The 24,968-nt window shown below is 44.6% G+C and overlaps 1 protein-coding gene across 1 annotated transcript in view; it reads right to left on the bottom strand.

The window, feature by feature from the left end:
- The window catches only part of ryr2a (ryanodine receptor 2a (cardiac)), a gene marked incomplete at its 3' end in the record, with an annotated part of 479,882 nt that overhangs the window by 325,411 nt on the left and 129,503 nt on the right, over positions 1-24,968 (bottom strand). The window contains exons 39-49 of the mRNA XM_079260659.1: positions 13,058-13,163; positions 12,783-12,920; positions 10,364-10,491; positions 7,907-8,052; positions 5,755-5,869; positions 5,478-5,610; positions 3,088-3,191; positions 1,392-1,527; positions 1,120-1,306; positions 695-806; positions 488-608 (exon numbers count right to left, since the gene is read on the bottom strand). Of these exons, the coding sequence (XP_079116785.1) occupies positions 488-608; positions 695-806; positions 1,120-1,306; positions 1,392-1,527; positions 3,088-3,191; positions 5,478-5,610; positions 5,755-5,869; positions 7,907-8,052; positions 10,364-10,491; positions 12,783-12,920; positions 13,058-13,163 (1,426 nt within the window). The remainder of the gene's footprint in view (positions 1-487; positions 609-694; positions 807-1,119; positions 1,307-1,391; positions 1,528-3,087; positions 3,192-5,477; positions 5,611-5,754; positions 5,870-7,906; positions 8,053-10,363; positions 10,492-12,782; positions 12,921-13,057; positions 13,164-24,968) is intronic.

Here is a 24,968-nt window from a genome sequence, read left to right as displayed (position 1 = left end):
ATCAAACATCTGCAGCTATTTCAGATCTCTGCTGCTCGAATCCTCACTAAAACCAAGAAAGTGGACCACATCAGTCCAGTTCTGAGGTCTTTACAATGGCTGACTGTCCGTCTACAAAGCTCTGAAGGGTTCAGGACTTAAAGTTCATTCTTTTTCCTTGCTTTCTTGTTTTTATTTTTAAATTATGCTTCTATTTTTTTCTAATGTTTTATTGTCTCTGTAAAGCACTTGGAATCAGCCTGTTGTTGAATTGTGCAGTAGAATTAAACTTGCCTTGCCTTGGCATTTGTAACGGCGCAAAACTTCCTGACCCCCGTCTGAATTTCACCTTTCCCAGTTCATGTGCGTAAAACCCAAATGAATCCAGTTTTCAGCTGGCCATGTTTAGCAAACATTTATTAAAGTCAGTTGTGTCAAAATGCCGACTGTCAGCAGAGATAATTGTCCTGGATGATCCATCCCTCATACATCAGGTGAGGTGTCTTACCTTTCGCCAGGTTGGGCATGGAGAACGGGATGCTGATGACTCCGACCAGGTCTTCTATAGGAATCAGAGATCTCAGGATGGCTCTGATACGGATCGCTTCACCTTTACCAGCATGGATCAGCTGTTGTAAAAAGGTCATACGATGAATGTCACTGTGTGTGTGTGAGTGTGTGTGTGTGTGTGATCTGAAAGCCGAATGCAACTCACATGCATCTCTGGAGCGCAGCGACCAAGCAGGTCAATCAGGGCAGAATAGAAAGTCATGATGGCATTTCCCATGTGAATAGTATCATCCTCCTCTTCCTCCATCATGTCGTTGCTACACACACACACACACACACACACACACACACACACACACATCCACACACAAACACACACACACTGGTTAACTACGGTAAATGCATGAATACATTAGAGGTAGAGGTATCTAACACTGAGGAACTCCTCCAAAAGTACTGTGGTCACTTTGCAGCATCTGATCGGCATCCTTGTTCTATGAATGAATCGACCGTCAATAGTCATGTGACCAGTTAAGCTAAACGTTGTTTAACCACTATAACAGGGTGAATAACTCCAAGCACAAGGTTTTTGTCCAGAACTTGACGGATCCAGGTTAGACCCTGCCTTACAGTGTTTTGCTGCTTTCAGATGTAGAAGATGGACCATCTCTGGAAGCATCCTGGGAGATCGTAATGGCTTCCTCCATCGCAGCAAGCAACCCATCACCACCTTCACCTCGAAGTGCGGGACCAAAACATTCAGGTCGGCGGATAAGAAGCCTCACTACAACGTTGGCATTCTCCTCCACACTTTCACCTGGTCAAAAAGAGACGAGGTTTCATAGTGAGTGACAAGACAAATGGTTTCAGCTTCAGGAAGTGAAACGGTTTGAAGTTTTCACCGTTGCAGAACACAGCAAAGCGCAGGAAGTCCAGGTAGCGCTCCCCCTCCACTGGGTTCCAGCCTATGTCAGGGTATCCTTTATGTACCAGCATCGCACAGCTCTGCAGCCCACAGCCGGCCAGGTACTGAACCACCTGGACAAGGATGCATACATGGATGGAGGCATGGATCATTTATTAGTATTCCACAAAATGACCAAATGCAATGTGGGGCAGAAACATCGTGGCTGGGCTCGAGGTGCCATGGCCATCTTCACTGGAAACATGAACTCAATTAGCATGTAACCCTGAAAAATGACTTGTTTAGTGACGGCAGTAAAATGTGAGAATTTTATTCAATGTACTAAAGATGAATAATATGGATTAACTCATTGTATTGTGGTCAGTGTCCAACAGAGTAAGTACATTAACCAGGAATTAACTCCATTTTCTTCTAAAAACTTGTATGATAAAAGGGTGAACTCTTTCATTTACTAGGGTAGATACAACTACTTCTTTAATTGTGTTCTTTGCCTGCCAGTATCTTGCACCTAGCTGTGAGGTGCTGGGTTGTTTCAGCTTGAAGTTAGCCTCCAGGGTGGTCTACCACAGTTCTACCACAGTTCTCAGTTTGCAACGAAGGTCCTCATGCTGCCGTTGATCTTGTACAGCTTCAGACATTCCAGGATCCATGTGTGTGGCATCGAGTCGTAGGCTTTCCGGTAGTCAATCCAGGCGGTGCACAGGTTTGTCTGTGTGGTTTTAAAGTCTCAGGCGACTGTTCTGTCAACCAGCAGCTGGTGTTTGACTCCTCTGATTCCTCTGCCAATGCCTTTCTGTGTCTCTGCCATGTATTGATCCATGTACCCACTTACCTTAGCCACTATGATGCCTGACCGGAGCTTCCATGTCGTGGAGAGGCAGGTTATTGGCCGGTAGTTAGATGGGACTGATCCCTTGTGGGGGTCTTTCAGTATCAGGACTGTTTGTCCCTTGTTCAGCCATTCAGGATGAGTCCCATCCCTCAGGAGTTGGTTCATCTGTGCTGCCAGGCGTTGATGGAGTGAAGTCAGCCTCTTAAGCCAGTAGGCATGGATCATATCAGGGCCAGGCGCTTCATACCCGAGTCTGGGCTGGATATCTGCCACCGTGATGCTAACTGGGTCTTGTTCAGGGAGGGAGCTGTGGTCTGCTCTGAGGTCTTTTAATCACTGTGCTTCACTGTTATGTGATGCCTCCTTCTCCCATATGCCTTTCCAGTATCGTTCCGTCTCCAGCCTTGGTGGGTCAGCTTGTGTGGTATTACCCTGCCACTGGGAGTACACTTTAGCTGGGTTAGTTCCCAGCTTCTTCTCTGCTGCAAACGTGTTTATTTCTGCTTTTCTTTTGCTTTGATTTTTGTTTTATTCTGACTCCAAACCATAGTTTAAATCAGGTTTACTTTGTAAACAGTGACTCATTTGTCTTGCTTCCAAGTCAGCAGGTCAGCTTGACACCCAAAAAAAGTCTTATGTTCATCTGTCAACAACACTAAATATAAAATATTTTCAACTCAAAGTTTTTGATTTCAGTGGAAATTTTGTCATCATTTCATGACATTCACCTAACCAATCATTTAATGAGTACAGGGTAGCATGTTGGGAAACACAGGAGAACATGCATCGTCAGCAGGTCCACACTGATGAAGGAGGACAAGCAAGTATTTCTTCAGCTCACCTTCTCCAGGTCTGGCTCTCTTAAAGCAAGAGCCAGCTCATTATTATCCATGACTGATGCTGCAGCCACATCCAGAGGGGTGGATCCTCGCATTGATGGAGATGCTGGGAAAGCAAGATGGCGACAAAGATCAAGAAAATAAGAAAATCTACAGTAAATATTATATATACAGATAATAAGCAGTATATATCTATTTTCAGGTAAAACACTTGGTTTCAAAGCTTTAAAGTAAAACGATAGTCAAAGTAATAATTATGTGTATTTCGATGATTCTTGAAGACATGTCACCTCCCACCTCTCAAATGATCACTTTGAACTGGCTTGAAAATCTGTTTGCCTTCAACAGCTGACCCAATTCTACCCAATAAAAGGCAATCTGCTGCCTTTACAACTCATCTCAGGTGAAGGTTAAAGACTAATCTCATTGTTAATCATTTATTTTATGTAAACATGTGTCAGATTAATTCTGTATGTTTTTTTTCTGTCATTGTACTGTGGTCTCTGACTGACGTCTACGATGGGATTCTGACAGTGTTGCTTGTACCTGAGCTGAGAGGAGGAGTCATAAACTTATTTAAATCTGAGCAACAACAAAACAAACAACATGTTAAGTTTGAGGCAGAGGACAGAACTAAACTGGCTAACACCTAGCGGGTCGCCCCACCCGCTGGTAAAGTCTTTTGCTGAACTTTTTCCACCATTGGTTGACACACGTCATTTTAAGCGGGAATATGAATTACGGGATGACATCAAAAACAGGGGGGTGGTAACATTCCAACTATTAATCACTCTAAAGCAGCAGCAGCTGCTGCAGGTTTTCTTATGAAGACTCCAGCTACACAAATGAAAAATAATTAAAGAGGGAACCATATGGTTGGAAACCAGTAGCTTCCCGACACACTCATCAACTATAGAATGAGAAAACACCCCCACAACTTGTCTATCCAAGACACTGTAGTACAGAAAGACGCAGATCAAATATACTAGATTGTGACACTAAGTGAAGTGAGTTAGTGACGAAAAGACCTGGAGGAGACTTCTTTTGGCTAGATTAGAGCATAGGGGGTGGGACCTAAAAGGAGAATTAAACTCTACTGCTATTCAGGAATTAGAGGATGAAATAGATGAGCATTGTAAGATCAATGCACTTTTACATAATGAACAGGAAATGGTTTAAATAATGCCCTAACAAACACAAAATGGCAAGACTGTAGGGCTGTTCAGGGATGAGCTCAAATACAGGCAGAACAAAAGACCTCCAGATTGTGACACAGGGGATTTTCCTACTTTTGTGAAGGGGCTCCAGGTAGATCTAGCCCTCAATAACAATGAGGTCATTTTGATGGAAGACCTGCTAGACCAAGTTCCAGACAAATTGTGGTCCACACATGATCCAGACAAAGGACTGGTGAATCCTGTACAATTCGATTTAAGACCTGGATTGTTATTCCTTGGCGACTTCAATACCCCTTAAGACAGACTGGGGAAGAAGGCTTGAGTCCACGTACCGGCTTGTCCATGATTTCAGCGCAATAAACTCCATTGTTAGTAACTGGCCTACAGAAGTTGCTAATCCTTACACATCCCCTTGAAAGCTAAGTCTTTCTCTGCAGTGGATTTGTGTTCTGCATACTTTTCAGTTCCCCTGGCGAAAGAGTCTCAGCATCTTTTTGCCTTCGCCTTTGGTGGAGTTCCCTATCGTTGTAGTTTGAACCGTGGGGCTTTAAGCATAGCCTTCACCTGTTTCACCAGGTGCTAAGACAAGACTTGGAGGGGATGGAAATATCTATCACACAAGTCAGGTATGCGCACGACATTTTTTCGGAAACAATTGAACAATATCAATGAGAGATGATAAAAGTGCTACAGAGATTGGTAAAAAAAAAAAAAAGAAAAAACTGCAGTACTGTCAGAGCCAAGTGGAAGTTCTCGGGAGAGTGAGCATGGTAATCATGTAGCCTGATCATCTCATGGGAGTAATCTCATGGCCTTGCCCCCTCACAGTAGAGAAAATAATGGCATTCCTGTGTATGGTAGGTTTTAGATTGGAGTGGATAAAGGATTATGCTATTAAGACTACTCCACTCAGGATCGTCATGTGATCTGGACCAAGACGGACAATAGAGACTTTACTCTAGGCCTCAAATAAATCCGTAACCTTTTCCATGATAATCCAATAACATCAGCTGAATTGTACTTTAGAGATGCCTAGATCGTAGCACGACGAAGACCTCACTATTTTTTCACCATCAGGTACCAGTACTACGATGAAACCTGTCCAACAGACCTGTCTGGCCTCACATGTACCAAGCAAAGCATGGTTTTAACATCTCGGAGTCAAATAGCAGTTTGTGGGTTTCACACTTTTAAAGTGATGATGAGAGACTGACCGAGGCCTACGCTGCTGTTCTCCAGCAAGTAGCTCAGATGGTCAAACATAGCCTTCTGGTTCTGCCGGCTGATCCGACAGAAGTAGCACAGGAAGCGACAACAGTTGGCAACCATTTTAGGAAAGGTTATTTCCTGCAAACACACAGACACAGCACAAACAGTGCTAACATTAACATATTTGTGAAAACCTACTTATGTCTTTGTTCACTCTCATCTACTGTCCTACGATCCAAAAGGCAGCAGTTTCCACCCACAGACTGATTTCCTGACTCTTACCTTGGAATCTCCTCCACTGAGAACGTTGACCATGACCTCCATGACAGTCTCATGCATCCCCAAAGCTCTCATCAGGTTGGGATGTTGGTAGAACACCTTGTTGTTCATAATGTCCCTGCAGAAGGAGGAAAAAGACAGGGGGCATTCACACAGGATCGTCTGGGGGAGATGTTCGGCTGGGTGGAGTGTTCTGAAAAAAAATTCACAGTTGCCTTTGATTTGGTTTCAGTTCAAACTGCACTTACCTCAAGCAGACCAAGCCAGCTGGACTACATCACATAGTTAAAACAACTGCTTGCTAAGGTTATGTAACCCAAAAAATCCATCATGAAAAAGCAGGAAGAAAGAAAAAGACAACTGGGTCTCTTGATTGACCAGGATCGAAAGGAAAAGTCTTTCTGCTTCTGTTGGCTCTTTCACTGCAAGTAAATGCAGTAAATCTGGAGCCAACCAACACTGCGTTGGTTGCAGGACTCTGTCCAACACAGTGTTGGACAGAGTCCTGCAATGGTTGGATTGATAAACAATCAAATATATTGACTGTGTTTCCCTTTTTTGTTGTGAACTAAAACCAGAACAAAACAATGTTAATCACATAGACATAAGAACACATAAGGGACAGAGAGGGTCAGGTACATCTGTACATTTAAAGTGTTATCATGCAGGTCAGGTCGTGGATTATAGCCTACATCAATCGGTTGGGTCCAGATTTCAATGGCAGATGAACGGGCGGGCTTTGGAGGGGTTCAGTTTGGCAAAATTGTGCGCAACATCTTGGTTCAGCAGACTTCTTGAAGGATCTCAGCTTCCACCAGAGGTAGAGATTTGAGTTCTTGTGAAGCATCCTGCTGCTTCCTTCTCACAATCTTTATAATGTTTTCTTTCCTTTGTGAAATGACACCCTTGTTGCACCTATAGTATTGCTTTTGTTTTTTACGTATTGCAAGACTCACACGACCTCTTGTGTATGATGTTGCATTTTAATATTCTATTTTACCTTGTCCTAGCGATGAACCATGTTGTGTGTGGCATTGCTACTGTATTCATTACCGCTGTATTAATTCTGTAATAACTTTAAAGTACGGCAAGCAGTGGCTGATCTCAAGAGTCTAATAATATGAGCCTACTTTTAAGGATGATTGAGGAAGTTGACAAATTTAGGTCGTGTTTCATTAGTATGCAGATCTAACACTTTATTGTGTGTCCTGGACCTGTGTATGTATGTTTATTTTATTTTTGTTGATGGTGTTTGTTCTGTATGTGTTTTTGTTGATGTATATAATATAAAGTAAATAAAAAGTTAGTAAAAAAAAAAAAAAAAAGAAAAAAAAAAGTGTGGCATGGTCACTATGTCCTTATTTTTGGTTTGGTTTGTTGATTGGGTTTGTTTTTCTGTTTATGACTTGTTTTTATTTGTTTTCTCAGATACTGCAAGTGCATACTCGATATGTTCTTCCCTCTTTCTGTCTGTCTTCTTCCTCTGTTATCAAACTGGCCCATTCATAAAGTAAAAGTTTAATATGTTGTTTATGTATCCTCCATGAACCGCTCAGGAAGCATTACATCTGCCTGTATATTTTTACTCTGTACAGGAAATATGTAGATTTTGCAATGAAACCTAGAATTTGAGTTATGTCATGAGCTATAAGGTGTTAGCGGTTTTTGTGTATCCTGTATTTCATGAGACTTTTACAATGTGTAATATGACATCCACCAGGGTCTTTGTGAATTAAGATATGAAATCGTGTTAATGATAATTTTATTGGATTCTACTTCCAGACTGCAGCTGGCAATCAAAACATGTCAAGGTAAAGAAGGAATTCTTCTACCTTAACCTTTTCTCAAAGATAAAAATGTCAATATCAGAGAAAAAAAGGATAAAATTAACATTTTTCAGCTAGTCTGTAAACTTGTTGAGTCTTTCCTCTCAAAATTAAGTTGAATTATTCAGAACCTGAGATTGGAGCTGCTTCTCTGAAAATGGATAGCATGCTGCAGGCAGTGCTTCCAGGTACTGCAGGCAACAGGTTCCAGTATGCTGATATTCCTGTGGTCTGATCAGTGAGGTCAACAATGAGTGAAATGACAAATAAAATGAAAAAAGGAAAAGAGCCACCTTTACTGAGAAGAGGACTGAAGACCTTCTTCTTACCCAAGGCCTCGGATCATCAGTTTCTCCTCTTCTTTTCCCATACGGACGCTCAGCAGAGACCTAATCTGGCCCAGAGCAGCCAGCAGGTTGATAGTGTCCTCGATAGAAACTGAGTTTATGGTATAGGTCTTAGGAAGAGCCTGCACCTGTTGGCAGAGGTTTTCTATGAGGAGTCATCCAGAATACAGACAGATTATTTCTTAACTCATCCTATCAGATCGTTTTTAGCTGTTTTCTGACACACAAAAGCAGTTTTTTCCGTTCTAACAAAGTTGGTTCATCACAACCTAAAACTAATTTATCATCTAGGTCATTAATCAAAGGTTCTATGTTTGTTAATAATAAAGCTGGAGCTGGACCCATCCATCCATCCATCCATCCATCCATGTTCACACCGCTTATCCGGGGTCGGGTCGCGGGGGCAGCAGCCTAAGCAGGGAAGCCCAGACTTCCCTCTCCCCAGACATATTTGCCAACTCTGCGGGGGGATCCCGAGGCGTTCCCAGGCCAGCCGAGAGATATAATCCCTCCAGCGTGTCCTGGGTCTTCCCGGACAGCTCGCACAAGGGGGTCCGGTACCCCATACTCCTGGAGTACCCCCCACAGGAGCCCCCGGGGGACACGGTCGAACGCCTTCTCCAGGTCCACAAAGCACATGTAGACTGGTTGGGCAAACTCCCATGCCCCCTCCAGGACCCCAAAGAGGGTATAGAGCTGGTCCACTGTTCCACGACCAGGACGAAAACCACACTGCTCCTCCTCAATCCGAGATTCGACTATCCGGCGGACCCTCCTCTCCAGGACCCCTGAATAGACCTTACCCGGGAGGCTGAGGAGTGTGATTCCCCTGTAATTGGAACACACCCTCCGGTCCCCCTTCTTAAAAAGGGGGACCACCACCTCAGTCTGCCAGTCCAGCGGTACTGCCCCCGATGTCCACACGATGCTGCAGAGGCGTGTCAGCCAGGACAGCCCCACAGCATCCAGAGCCTTAAGGAACTCCGGGCGGATCTCATCCATCCCCGGGGCCTTGCCGCCAAGGAGCTTTTTGACCACCTCAGCGACTTCAGCCCCAGAGATAGGAGAGTCCACCCCTGAGTCCTCCAGCTCTGCTTCCTCATTGGAAGACGTGTTGGTAGGATTGAGGAGGTCTTCGAAGTATTCCCTCCACCGACCCACAACGTCCCGAGTTGAGGTCAGCAGCTCCCCACCTCCACTGTACACAGTGTTGATGGAGCACTGCTTCCCCCTCCTGAGCCGCCGGATGGTGGACCAGAATCTCCTCAAAGCGGAAGTCTTTCTCCATGGCCTCGCCGAACTCCTCCCATGCCCGAGTTTTTGCCTTGGTGACAGCCGAAGCCGCATGCCGCTTAGCCTGTCGGTACCCATCAGCTGCCTCCAGAGTCCCACAGGCCAAGAAGGCCCGATAGGACTCCTTCTTCAGCTTGACGGCATCCCTCACTGCTGGTGTCCACCAACGAGTCCTGGGATTACCGCCACGACAGGCACCAACAACCTTACAGCCACAGCTCCAGCTGGCCGCCTCAGCAATAGAGGCACGGAACACAGCCCATTCAGACTCAATGTCCCTCGCCTCGGGACATGGTTGACGCTCTGCTGAAGGTGGGAGTTGAAGCTCGCTCTGACGGGGGACTCAGCCAGACGTTCCCAGCAGACCCTCACAACACGTTTGGGCCTGCCAGATCTGACCGGCTTCCTCCCCCACCATCTGAGCCAACTCACCACCAGGTGGTGATCAGTTGAAGCTCCGCCCCCCTCTTCACCCGAGTGTCCAAGGCATGTGGCCGCAGGTTCGATTATATGATTGCAAAGGACTGTCCAAGGACTCCAGAAAGGGTGGGTACTCTGAACTGCTGTTCGGTGCATAAGCACAGACAACAGTCAGGACCTGTCCCCCCAGCCGAAGGCGGAGGGAAACTACCCTTTCATCCACCGGGGTAAACCCCAACGTGCAGGCACCAAGCTGGGGGCTGATGAGAATGCCCACACCTGCTCGGCGCCTCTCGCCATGAGCAACTCCAGAGTGGAAGAAGGTCCAGCCCCTGTCAAGGGTTCTGGTTCCAGAGCCCAAGCCATGCGTCGAGGTGAGTCCAACTATATCTAGTCGGAACCGCTTAACCTCACGCACAAGCTCAGGTTCCTTCCCCACCAGAGAGGTGATGTTCCACGTCCCTAGAGCCGGCTTCTGCAGCCGGGGATCGGACCGCCAGGGTCCCCGCCTCTTGCTGCTGCCCAGCTCACACTGCACCCGACCCCTACAGCTCCTCCCGCAGATGGTGAGCCCACGGGAGGTGGATCTTTATTTCAAATGTTGGAATAATAACACATGAAAAATTCAGTCAAGTAAAAAGTTAAACCAAGCAAAAGTACTGAGGTGGAAAGATGGACCCGATGTGTGTTCAAACTTCATCACAACAAACAAACCAGTAAACCTACCTGTCCTCCAATACCGTCATACTGACGGTGCAGCAGGACAAACATGGCTCTGACCAATTCTGGATCCTCTATAACCGACTCCTGAGCCCAGCGGACGATTGTGTCTGATATGAGCTGCTGTAAGGTACCTACAGAAGAGCAGAGGACATCAGAAGGTAAAAATCATATTCTCTAGTTTATAACTAAATTTTCACTAAAAAAAAAAAAAAAAAAAAAAAAACTTTGATTTTACTCAATTATATGATTTTATTTACTCTATCCCTAGGAATACATTACTCATTAATACAACGACTTCACCATAGGTAAATCAGACTGCTGTTCCCTGGTTTTAACAAAGTGATTTTCTTTGAGGATACAACCAATTAGATTTTCAGCTGTATTAAAGGTAAATTTACTGACAAAATAACATACATCTTGATGCTGACATAGTTGTGGAAATTTCAGCTTTAGCCCGTATAAACATATATGTAGCCCATGTTGTCATGAGGATGTGATAGCATGACAATTTGCTTTGTCAGGCTAAGGTTTTGTTTTTGTTTTTTTTTTCTTTTTTTTGTCTTGTCCAGCATTTAAGCAAGCAGACTGATGTTCTGGATGCTGTGTTCTGCTGAGCAAATTTATTTTGCCAAGGGGAACTTTTGTAGATGTAATGATCCCCTTGTATTTCTTGATTCTTATTTTATTTTTCAATTTGTTTTGGATAATAGCTTGTATTACAGAGTTTATGCTGCTGGACCCGACCGGAAAGGACAGGAAAGGGGCAGAAAGAGAACAGAAAAGAGAACATAAAAAAACAAAAAAAAAAACAAAAGAAAGAGATCAATGCATACATGTATATGCACAAACATACCCACCTACATATATATGTATATACACTCGCACATACATTATATATATACATATATACATACATACATACATATACACATACATACACACACATATATATATATATATACATATATACACATATACATACACACACATACATATACATACATACACATACACTCACACATATGCATACATATATACATATCCATACACATACATACATACACATACACATAAGTACACACACATACCCACCCACACACATAAATATATACACCCACACAAGCCAACTCTAGATTCGTGGAGAACAAAACCGTTGACAATCATGAGGACCAGAAACTAGCAAGTTAAGTCAAAAAGACAGAAAGAGAGGTACCTGCTGTTAATGAATAAACTTGCTGGATGACTCAGTGACTGTGACACATGCAGAACATTCATGCAGAACATTCAGAGTGGAACGCGTTTAGAGAAGAGTGATCATGCCAATGTGACCCCGCCCGCCTACAGCTAGAGGAAGGCCAGGAGAACCCAGAGACCCGGGTAACCGACAGTCACCCCCAGGTACAGACCCCAACCCCCCCACTCCAGAGCCAGCCATGCATCTGCCCAGGAGGTGGCGAAGGAGGTGCCCAACCAGAGTCCCCCGCAGTCAGGGGGAACAGGCCCCAGCAGGCCCAGGCCGGCAAGGGCCGATCCCGCTGGGCACCGGCCACCTAGGGCAGACAGAGCGCGGGCCCCAGGGCCCCAAGAGCCCGTGAGCAGCCCCCCGCCCCCGCAGGCAGAGGGCCCAGCCCACACCGACGGAGGACCAGGATCCCCAGACCGCCACCCAGCGGCAGCCAGGTCGCACCCCAGCGCACCAGCTGCGCCCCCGGGTACAGGACACCACCCCCCCACCACCAAACCACACACACATATACATGCATACCCCCCCCCCCCCCCCCCCCCCCCAACACGCACTCCCCTCTCAACCCCCATCCACACACCCCTCTGCAATCCATGCACATCATCCATCACATATACAACCCCACCCCACCTCTACTCACTCACCCATACCAAGTCACACGAACTCCAATCGCCCCCGCCCCCACACACGCTCACACCCCGCCACCCCATCCCTCTACTTCTACCCAACCACACATGCCCCACCAAACACCCCTCCACCACCCATAGCCCCCCTCCAAACTTCACCCTCACTCACACATCCCATTCCGCATATACACCCCCCCTACACACACACACACACACACACACACACACACACACACACACACACACACACACACACACACACACACACACATACCCTCACTCCTCCAACACAGGCACACCCCAATACAACCCACGCGCCAACATTCCCCTCCACACACACATCTACTCATCCTCACACATCCCTATCCCCTACCCACCTATATCCCCAACCCTAACCCCCCCCAGCCATCCCACCATCCATCTGTAACCCCATACACCCACTCCCACACATCCTCACCTCACCCCTCGTCAGGCTAAGGTTAACCTCCAAAATTTTGTTTTGAAACGTTTCACCGCTTCCTTCCCGTAAAAAGTAATTGTTAGAGTAACATACTGGGTTTTCTGTTCTTTGTCTCCTTTGGCAGGTTGCCTGTCTTTTTCTTCAGACAAGACACTTTCTCCACAAGAGACATGAGGCGCCCTCGGATAGTGAAGTCACTGTCTCCATCTATGCCTTTCTCTTCATCCAATTCTAATGAAAGAAAGGGAAAATGAGAGGAAGATGCATTAACTGACAGGTATACAGATGTCATTTATCCATTTTTTATTCTCCTTGTTGATTTGATATGGTTTTCTCTCATGCTGTCCGAACTTGGCTGTGAAACGCACCACAGTGTCTCATCAGATCTTCATGGAAGTCGAGAAGCTGCTCCCGGATATATTCCGGACAGGGACACTCCTGTTTTTCATCCTTAAAGTTCAGCAGCATGTTTATCTGTGGAAAAACAGACAGATGGAATTCAAATGTTCAACTTTACAAAATAACTGGATAGATTCCTCATTGTGATCATAATTAGGGGCAAATTGTCTTCATTTCTTTCTGATGTTGACTTAGAAAATGGTTTTTATATCAACAGAAAACTGCTTTACACACTCCCAGGGATTCTCGCCAGAGGTGGTTGGTTTTGCATCCTTCTCTGATTCTTTTTTTTTCATTCATTACATGACGTTTATCTGATCATGTTCTACATCAACCACTGAGGAGACTGATGTCTGGATTACTAAAATTAACAAAAGGCTGAGCTGTGTCGTTATCTGAGAAGTGTGATGACTTGTGATGTGCAGATGGATACTGACATACTGATTCCTCCAATATCAACTGTTTATATTCTAGAACTGATTCTCAAACTAAATCTCCTCCTTATATTAATAATTATCATTAATATGAGCACCATAGAAAGTAACTGTAACTCTCAGGATAGGTAGGAACTACTTCTTCCACCCGCCATCGTTATATGCAGTCATAAACATAATTTTGATTTACAGTAAGCAATGAAATGAGTACTGCAATAAAAAGCATAAATATCATTAAAATGTTCACAGTACTGGGAGTAAAAGAGTCTCGGTGAGCTCTTAAACTCAACTTTATTTATAAAGCCCTTTAAAACAACCAGAGTTGAACAAAGTGCTGTATCTGTAAACAACCAGCCAAAATAACAAACTTAACATATTATAGCCATGGGACTTATATAAAACAAGATTGAAACAAATAATGTTTCTCACTTTCATTTACGCACACTATTAATTTGACTGATACGTCCGTGTCATGACGATACACAGAGCCACGTCGTGTGGCCACCTAGTGGCTGAACATATTAATTACAAGTAAACGCAAATTACTATGAAGGGAGAGCTGAAAAGATAAAAAACAGTCTTTTATACAAGAATAAAACAGTTAAAAGACACATAAATAACAATAAAACAACAGGTCACACAAGGAATACAGAATGAAAACAATAAAGCAAAATGAGTAAATAGTGAATAAAACCAATAATTAAAACCAAACTATAACACTGACCAGAAGCAGAGTCACGCTGGGTTAAAGGCCAAGGAATAAAAAGGGGTTTTAAGATGAGTTTTAAAAATGTAGAGATGTAACGATGACAGGGATTACTGTTTCTAACTGCTGCTGTGCAGGAAAAGGTTTTACTTTAGCCAGCTGTCTGATGTGGAAACAGCTGGATTCCAGAACCAATTTACTGATCCAGTTTAAAATCGCTGTCCATCTTAAAACTCAAGTTTGATACCAAATCAACAGACGGGGCTTCACGAGCTCCACTGGAACCAAACACCATCCCTTCAGTTCTTTCTTCATTAAGATGCAGGAAGTTTAGAGCCAACCAGGCTTTGATATCTTCCAGACATGCTAGAAGAGGAGCAATGGAGACGGCGTTTTTCTTTTTAGGAGGCATATATATATCTGACTATTATCAACATAAAAGTGAAATGAGATGCCATGCCTTCTCAGGATTGCTCCCAGGGGCAGTAAATACAGAGAGAAAAGCAAGGGCCCCAAAATCGACCCCTGTGGAATCCCATAAGGACGTGGAGCAGAGCTGGATTCAACATTTCCTAAACTCACACTCATGCTTCTGTCAGACAGATAGGACTTGAACCACTCCAGTGCAGTACCACAGATACCCAGTAGGTGGCATAACTGAGTCACTAAAGTGTTGTGATCTACAGTGTCAAACGCTGCTGTCAAGCCCAGTAAAGTAAGAATAGTTTAACCACCAGAGTCATTTGCTAAGAAGATGTCATTAAATACTTTTATCATGGCTGACTCGGTGCTGTGTCGTGTTTTAAAACCAGACTGAAACACTTCCAGAACATCATGTTCCTCTAAAAACAGCTTGACTTGAATATAGACAACTTTTTCCAAAAGTTTTATAAATAAAAGACAGTCTAGAGATGGGTCTGAAGTTGGCCAGCACGATGCTGTCCAGGCCAGGTTTTTTAAGTAGGGAACAGCATGTATAAAACTTAGTGGAATAACTCCAGATGACAGACTGCTGTTTATAACTGCAAGAACTGTCTTCCCTATACAAGGAAAGACAGCTTGCAGGACACCAGGAGGGATGACGTCATGGGGAAAAACCTGACGGCTTAATATGACCAATCAGATCTTCCAAGAGTGATGATTATATCAGCTCAAACTTCTGAAGAGCTGCAGAGCAGGGAACAGAGACAGAGGGGTCAGATGCAGCTGCAGAGATGAGAGTCCTTGCAGCAGCAACCTTATCAATGAACAAACGCAGGAAGCTGCAAGTCACAGAAGATGCCTCTAAGCGAGCAGGCTGCAGGGCATTTAAAACTGAATCAATGGTTTTGAATAATACATGTGGGTTGTGGCGATTAGAATCAATGATGTTCACCAAATATTTTCTTTTGGCCTCCTTAACAGTGCTGGTAACAAGGCCAGCAGTCCTTTAGGATGAGAAAGGAAACCTGCAGTTTGTCCTTCTTCCACTCCCATCTGACTGCATGAGTTTCCTCATTAAACCAAGACTTAGAATTAGCTCAAGGCTTCACAGTTTTAATGGAGCCACAGAGTCCAGTATGGTCCGACAGGAGGAGTTGAACCAGGAGCAAAGCTCCTTGTATCAGCAGAGGCAGGGTAAGCGCAGAGCTGGTTGAAAGCCACAGAAAACTGTTTCAGTTTTCAGATTTAGTCTGCTAAATCCGGATGGATGGATGGATGGATGGATGGATAGATAGATAGATAGATAGATAGATAGATAGATAGATAGATAGATAGATAGATAGATAGATAGATAGATAGATAGATAGATAGATAGATAGATAGATAGATAGATAGATAGATAGATAGATAGATAGACAACCCTCCACTGAAGGTCACCAGATCGTTTATGAATGGGGTGTTTATACACTGCCAGCATACCCCAGGGGACATCCTAGAGCCAAAAAAGTCCTTCCACCTCGACCCCCTGACAGATGCCAGAGAGCGTAGGTTTGAAACTCCACCATCTTGCTCGTAAGCACAAATAATAAAAGACTCAGGAATTACACCCAGACCACCTTTCTTCACCAACAGTCTCCAGCTCCTCAAGGTGTTCCCAGACCACCAAGGAAATAAAATCCTGGTTTGCCTCAGGGTGTCCTCCCAGAAAAACGTCTGGAAAATGTCTAAGTGTCATCGTCTGTCTGTTTTTGGTTTAGTTTTTCAACAGATTATTTTCTTGGTTAGTCTCCAATAACACTAAACCTGAATCTGAGGAATTTAAAGAACTAATTGCTGGGTTAAACAATACAGCACTGGGACATGACAAATTACATGCTTTTCTAACTAAAGAGGTTAAAGAGTGTCTCGCAAGTTCTCTAATCTATATCTTTTATGTCTCTATGCATATTGGTAAAATTACTGATGATTTAAAGTTGGCAAAGGTAAATCCTCTATGTAGGGCTAACAACCATAATCTTTTCACAAATTATTGACCCATATCATTTAACCTTGCTTCTCAAAAATGTTAGAAAAACTGGTTTATAATAGAATTTTGCAGCTTCTTGTTCTGAATAATATATTATACATGCATCAGTATGGCTTCGGGAAAAATCATTCTTCCCATATGACACAGCTCCAGCTGGTAAACAAAGTCATGTTAGCACAAGAACACAATAAATATGCATTAAGTATTTATTTGGACCTGTCAAAAGCATTTGACACTGTAACTTTGACTATCAAAATTAAATATTTATGGTTTTAAAGACCATGTTCTTAGCTGGCGAGGGTATTATCTAAATAATTGACAGCAATATGTCCATTTCAAAATGATAATTCTTGTAAAGCTACCATCTTGTGTGGAGTCCCTCAAGGTTCAATTCTCGGACCATGATTATTTCTTATTTATGTTATGATTTGCCTAATGTATCTCAAGATATTCTACCTTTTCTCTTTGCAAGGATGTCTAATAACTGAGGCCAATATGGGTCTTAAGAAATTTTCTAATTGGTATAAAATATATATACTGTCTTTGAATGTAAACACATCAAAATTTATGATCTTCAGTGGCAAGAGAAAATATGATATATGAAAAGCCTCCCTACACATTGATGGAAATGTTAAGCAGGTTAAAGTTGTGTCTAATGCCAGGCGGACACTGTGCGATTTTAGAAACCATTGAAGTCTTCTAGCAGCTGTGTCCACCGCACACGTCTGAAGTTGGGGTTGCCCGCCATTGTTTAAAGCTCCACAGGTGCGAACGTAGAATCGTGACGTAACACCACTCACACTGTACGAGCGACGGCGAACATTTCTGACATGCCAGAAGTTTGATCGGGAGGTCGCAGCATCATCGTTAGAACGTAGCAGCAATTAATCCTTCCTCGTGAGTGTTCTCACACTGTACGGCTCCCGACCTCCCGACCGGACATCCCGACGCTGCCATGCTTCCACGATGACGCAGCGTGGTCTGCAACAGCAAAATCCTGGTGAAATCCCCTCCAAATCACACAGTGTCCACCCGGCATTAGTTGACAATCAACTTTGTTGGAAATCACATATTAACTACGTTCACACAAAGATCATGAAATCAGTTGGTACAATTAAAAGAATCTGTAACTTTCTAAATAAGCTAATAAAAAAAACTTCCTTATGACTTTCTATTATAGTCTCAATTTCCAATATCTTTGCTACTGGAATATTATATGGGGTTGTACACACTATACTAACCTTAAGAAGACTTATATGTAACAAAAAAGATTTGTCAGTTGTGTCACGTTTGCAAATGCACGTGTTCATTCGTTACCACTATTTCACCAACTTAACCTAATAAAAAACACAATTTAAATTTGTATTTTTGTCTATCTAACTAGATTTAGAAGAGATCTCTTGCCTGAGTGTTTTGTTGATTTTTTCATTCTGAATTCTTATATTCATCAATATTGTACAAGGCAAGCCAATGACCTCCATCTGCTTCTAAATCTCACCACAAGGGATCAATTCTGACTGAAGTATCTGTAGCACTGTAGCCTGCAGCACTTCATGGAAGGATCTGCATCCAACTGGACAGTCCACCAGCACCTTCCTACAATATCCTCTACTGATTTCATGCTTCTGTCATTCTCACTCACATGTAAGTCGCTTTGGATAAAAGCTTCTGCTAAATGACTGTAGAATAGAATAGAATAGAATAGAATAGAATAGAATAGAATAGAATAGAACAGAACAGAACAGAACAGAATAGAATAGAATAGAATAGAATAGAATAGAATAGAATAGAATAGAATAGAATAGAACAGAACAGAATAGAATAGAATAGAATAGAATAGAATAGAATAGAATAGAATAGAACAGAACAGAATAGAATAGAATAGAATAGAATAGAATAGAATAGAATAGAACAGAACAGAATAGAATAGAATAGAATAGAATAGAATAGAATAGAATAGAATAGAACAGAACAGAACAGAACAGAACAGAATAGAATAGAATAGAATAGAATAGAATAGAATAGAATAGAATAGAATAGAACAGAACAGAACAGAACAGAACAGAACAGAACAGAACAGAACAGAATAGAATAGAATAGAATAGAATAGAATAGAATAGAATAGAATAGAATAGAACAGAACAGAACAGAACAGAACAGAACAGAACAGAACAGAACAGAATAGAATAGAATCGTGGTGCAGAGTTGTGGAATTGTCATCAACATGAGCTCATCAATATTTAAACCTCATTTGCTTCATTTATATTAGAATAATTAGAAAGCTGCATGTGGGCTGCACGGTGGCATAGTGGTTAGCACGGTAGCCTGACAGCAGGAAGATCACTGGCTTGATCCTCAGCTGGTGGCCTTTCTGTGTGGCTTTTGCATGTTCTCCTCGTGTATGGGTGGGTTCTCTCTGGGTCGTCTGACTTCCTCCCACCATCCAAAGACATGATGTTAGGTTAACTGGTTACTCTAAATTGCCCCTAGGAGTGTGAGTGGTTGTGTGTCTCTGTGTGTCCCTGCGATGGACTGGCGAGTTGTCCAGGGTGTACCCTGCTTTCGCCTGAAGACTGCTGGGATAGGCTCCAGCTTCCCCGCGACCTTTCCTCTGGCTAAGTGGTTAGGATACATATTTTTGTTTGTTTAATGTTAAAATGAGATGTCCCACAACCCTATAAGGAGTTTTGTCTCACCTGCACAATCTGATTTCTTGTTATTCTGTTTTACTTCTTCGTGCATCAATTGTTTTAATCTTGTGAAAATAAAATAAATACTAATTATAAAATATTCATTCATTCATTCATTTTCCGAACCGCTTATTCCAATTCAGGGTCGCGGGGAAGCTGGAGCCTATCCCAGCCGGCTTTGGGCGACAGGCAGGGTACACCCTGGACAGCTCGCCAGTCCATCGCAGGACCACACACAGAGAGACGAACAACCACACTCATGCTCACACTCACTCCTAGGGGCAATTTAGAGTGACCAATTAACCTAACATGCATGTCTTTGGATGGTGGGAGGAAGCCGGAGTACCCGGAGAGAACCCACGCATACACGGGGAGAACATGCAAACTCCACACAGAAAGGCCACTGACCAAACCAGCCAAGGATCGAACCAGCGACCTTCTTGCTGTGAGGCCACAGTGCATAAAATATTGTGAATATAAAATATAAATAATTATATCATAATAATGATTCAAATTAATTTGATTTAAAACTCACTTTACATTTGACACCAAACCTTAAAAGTGCTAAAGAGTAAAAAAAAAAAAAAAAAAGAAAAACAATAAATTGAAACAACAATAAAATACAGACAGTCAAAGGGTTTTAGTAAGCAGACACCTGCTTCTCAGTTTGTAATTAGTCCTGTAGCGATGTTGCAGGTTTTACCTTGTGGCAAATCATTACAATGTGTCTGTTTTGTTATGTTAGTCTCTGTCAGTCCGAAGTTCTGATGTGAGTTGTGTTTTAGTTTTCTACTAAATTCTTGTATGTTCTGCTTAAAGAGCACTTTCCATTTAATTAAACCATCTTGGTTCATATTTTTTGGGGTCCTATCTCTGTTTTCTACTGCCTTGGTCCATGACAGCGGGGGAGGCAACCAGGATGCATCCTCATCACATGTCTGAACTACCTCAGTTGATTCCTTTTGATCAACTGAATCTTAGACATCCTCTGGATGTCTAAGATTCTTACCTGATCTCTACTTAACTAAAACACCTTATAATGGAACATCATTTCAGCTAATGATATCCTTGTACTCATTCTTTTTGTCTTTGTCTGACGACCATAGGTGAAGGTTGGACCCAGACCTAGAAATTAATCATTTTCGGGGCAAAGCCCCTGTGTTGTCCATTTTTTGAGGGCACAACGGCCAAATATCGTGGCAGGAAGGAAATCAAATTAAACATATACTTTAAGTCTATAGTTATGATTAATTTGGCCTAAAGGTTTAGAGAGATGGACTTTTTTCATACTTAATTTAATAAATTTTACAGAATTGTTTTATTTCTTAATAAATAACAGATTTTTATCCACTGCCACAAAACGTTTTCACGTGGGGTCCATTGCCACATACATCTAAATTTGGCAAATCAGCCTTAGAGAGAATTCAAGGGGTTCACTTTCCCCTCATAGTCCAAAAACAAGTCTCACACGACAACAACTGGCGTGAGCATGCACAGTGGGTTTATCTTGTTTGTTATGGACTTACAACTGCCCAGTAGCTGCTAAGAGAGGTGACAACCGCAGGTGGCGTTACCATAGTTATACACAGTGGTGTCGTCCAGGGTATACGTGGGCATACAGAGTACACCCACGTCTTTTTCAGTCAGCATAGAATATACCCACTTCTAAACTTCAAAGCAGTTAGCCATCTGCTGCATTAACTTCAGCCTAAAATTGGCAAGATGAAGATATATGTACATAAGTCTATGAGCCTGTCTCTCATGTTCCAGTAACGGTTTAGTAATTTCATAACTTTTCCTAGCTGAAACCTAACAGCTGAAATTGTGACAATGAGCAGATATACTGATGGCTTTTTGGGGTGAACTAAATCCATCCATCTTCAGCCACTTATCCGGGGTCGGGTCGCGGGGGCAGCAGACTAAGCAGGGAAGCCCAGACTTCCCTCTCCCCAGCCACATTTGCCAACTCTGCGGGGGGGATCCCGAGGCGTTCCCAGGCCAGCCGAGAGATATAATCCCTCCAGCGTGTCCTGGGTCTTCCCCGGGGTCTCCTCCCAGAGGGGCGTGCCTGGAACACCTCACCAGGGAGGTCCAGGAGGCATCCTGACCAGATGCCCGAGCCACCTCAACTGGTTCCTCTCCATGCGGAGGAGCAGCGGCTCTACTCTGATCTCCTCCTGGATGACAAAGCTCCTCACCCTATCTCTAAGGGAGAGCCCGGCCACCCTGCGGAGGAAACTCATTTCAGCCGCCTGTATACGAGATCTCGTTCTTTCGGTCACGACCCACAGCTCATGACCATAGGTGAGGGTAGGAACGTAGATCGACTGGTAAATCGAGAGCTTCACCTTCTGGCTCAGCTCCTTCTTCACCACGACAGACCGGCGCATAGTCCGCATTACTGCAGACGCCGCACCGATCCGTCTGTCGATCTCACGCTCCATCCTTCCCTCACTCATGAACAAGACCCCAAGATATTTAAACTCCTCCACTTGAGGCAGGACCTGACTCCCGACCCGGAGAGGGCAATCCACCCTATTCCGGCTGAGGACCATGGTCTCAGATTTGGAGGTGCTGATTCTCATCCCAGCCGCTTCACACTCTGCTGCGAATCGCTCAAGCGAGAGCTGGAGATCACGACCAGATGAAGCCAACAGGACCACATCATCTGCAAAAAACAGGGACCCAATCCTGAGGCCACCAACCCTGACACATTTCCTGTGGGCTCACCATCTGCGGGAGGAGCCGTAGGGGTCGGGTGCAATGTGAGCTGGGCAGCAGCAAGAGGCGGGGACCCTGGCGGTTCGATCCCCGGCTGCAGAAGCTGGCTCTAGGGACGTGGAACGTCACCTCTCTGGTGGGGAAGGAGCCTGAGCTTGTGCGTGAGGTTGAGCGGTTCCGGCTAGATATAGTTGGATTCACCTCGACGCATGGCTTGGGCTCTGGAACCAGAACCCTTGAGAGGGGCTGGACCTTCTTCCACTCTGGAGTTGCTCATGGTGAGAGGCGCCGAGCAGGTGTGGGCATTCTCATCAGCCCCCAGCTTGGTGCCTGCACGTTGGGGTTTACCCCGGTGGATGAAAGGATAGTTTCCCTCCGCCTTCGGGTGGGGGGACGGGTCCTGACTGTTGTCTGTGCTTATGCACCGAACAGCAGTTCAGAGTACCCACCCTTTCTGGAGTCCTTGGAGGGAGTGCTGGAGGGTGCTCCTTCTGGGGACTCCATTGTTCTGCTGGGGGACTTCAATGCTCACGTGGGCAATGACGGTGAGACCTGGAGAAGAGTGGTTGGGAGTCATGGTGTCCCCCCTCTGAACCCAAATGGTGTTTTGTTATTGGACTTCTCTGCTCGTCATGGATTGTCCATAACGAACACCATGTTCCAATATAAGAGTGTCCATATGTACACCTGGCATCAGGACTCCCTGGGCCACAGTTCGATGATCGATTTTGTAGTCGTATCGTCGGACCTGCGGCCACATGCCTTGGACACTCGGGTGAAGAGGGGGGCGGAGCTGTCAACTGATCACCACCTGGTGGTGAGTTGGCTCAGATGGTGGGGGAGGAGGCCGGTCAGAGCTGGCAGGCCCAAACGTGTTGTGAGGGTCTGCTGGGAAGAGCGAGCTTCAACTCCCACCTCCAGCAGAGCTTCAACCATGTCCCGAGTGAGGCGGGGGACATTGAGTCCAAATGGGCTGTGTTCCGTGCCTCTATTGCTGAGGCGGCCAGCCGGAGCTGTGGTTGTAAGGTCGTTGGTGCCTGTCGTGGTGGTAATCCCAGGACTCGTTGGTGGACACCAGCAGTGAGGGATGCCGTCAAGCTGAAGAAGGAGTCCTATCGGGCCTTCTTGGCCTGTGGGACTCTGGAGGCAGCTGATGGGTACTGACAGGCTAAGCGGCATGCGGCTTCGGCTGTCGCCAAGGCAAAAACTCGGGCATGGGAGGAGTTCGGCGAGGCCATGGAGAAAGACTTCCGGACGGCTTCGAGGAGATTCTGGTCCACCATCCGGCGGCTCAGGAGGGGGAAGTAGTGCTCCATCAATACTGTGTACAGTGGAGATGGGGAGCTGCTGACCTCAACTCGGGACGTTGTGGGTCGGTGGAGGGAATACTTCGAAGACCTCCTCAATCCTACCAACATGTCTTCTGATGAAGAAGCAGAGCTGGCGGACTCAGGAGTGGACTCTCCTATCTCTGGGGCTGAAGTCGCTGAGGTGGTCAAAAAGCTCCTTGGCGGCAAGGCCCCGGGGGTGGATGAGATCCGCCCGGAGTTCCTTAAGGCTCTGGATGCTGTGGGGCTGTCCTGGCTGACACACCTCTGCAGCATCGCGTGGACATCGGGGGCAGTACCGCTGGACTGGCAGACTGGGGTGGTGGTCCCCCTTTTTAAGAAGGGGGGCCGGAGGGTGTAGGTTGACCTTTGGGCCAGACATCTTGCTGGCCAAAAATCATAAATCGGGATGTGGAAAGAAGAAAGAACGATAAGAAAAAGAAAGTTTCAGAAACAAGGAGTGGCGCTGGAGCAGCAGGGCCGGACCTGGCAGCTACTCTGGAGATAAGGCTGAGCTTAGAGATGACAAGGTGAAATTGTTGTTCGGTGTTCAAGAGCGAGCTTCCCCTCCAACACCCACTTATGTTGGTATGTTTGTGAGAGAGTGTGTGAGAGAGAGAGCTCACAAGAGAGAGAGAGAGAGAGAGAGCTCACGAGACAGAGAGAGAGAGAGAGAGCTCACAAAAGAGAGAGAGAGAGAGAGAGAGCTCACAAGAGAGAGAGAGAGAGAGCTCACAAAAGAGAGAGAGAGAGAGAGCTCACAAAAGAGAGAGAGAGAGAGAGAGAGAGCTCACAAGAGAGAGAGAGAGAGAGAGCTCACAAAAGAGAGAGAGAGAGAGAGAGAGAGAGCTCACAAGAGAGAGAGAGAGAGAGCTCACAAGAGAGAGAGAGAGAGAGCTCACAAAAGAGAGATAGAGAGAGAGAGAGCTCACAAGAGAGAGAGAGAGAGAGAGAGCTCACGAGAAAGAGAGAGAGAGAGAGAGAGCGCTACTAACTGGTGAAGTTGCTGCCTAAGTCTATGCTAAGTTAGCCGTTAGCTTCAGGGCTGGAGCATGCTATCTACCACCAGCAGAGCTGAAAGTGAAACTCTGTGCTGAGACTTAATAAATGATCCACCTTGCAATATTTCTGCTGCATATATCAACGTGTAAATATCTAACCAATACCACTGTAGGCTCACGTGCACACCAGTGATATATTAATGGAGCAATAAAGCAATTTATTAGTTTTGTCTGGTAAAAGCTTTAGCAGTGCATTGTGTTGATTAAAAGCTATCATCAGTGCTCAATAAATTCATGATGTTATAAAAGCCAATGAATAATCATGTTAAAAACTGTCATCTCAATATCAATAAAAAATAATTGATTATGATTTTGCCATATAGTTTGCTCTTGATGGATGGATGGACAGATGAGAGAGAGAGAGAGGTGTCTGGTGGGAACATAGAAAAACAATCAGCTATTCCTCTTAATGTGGCTGAATAACGGTTTAAACATTTTGCCTTTCAGCAAGTTAAAGCTGGTTAAGAACCACCTCAGATCAACAACGGGCC

This window comes from Telmatherina bonti, assembly GCF_933228915.1.
Source record: "Telmatherina bonti genome assembly, chromosome: 21".
Taxonomy (NCBI): Eukaryota; Metazoa; Chordata; class Actinopteri; order Atheriniformes; family Telmatherinidae; genus Telmatherina; species Telmatherina bonti.
The sequence above is the reverse complement of the archived record's forward strand: the minus strand, read 5'-3'. Positions and strand labels throughout refer to the sequence as shown.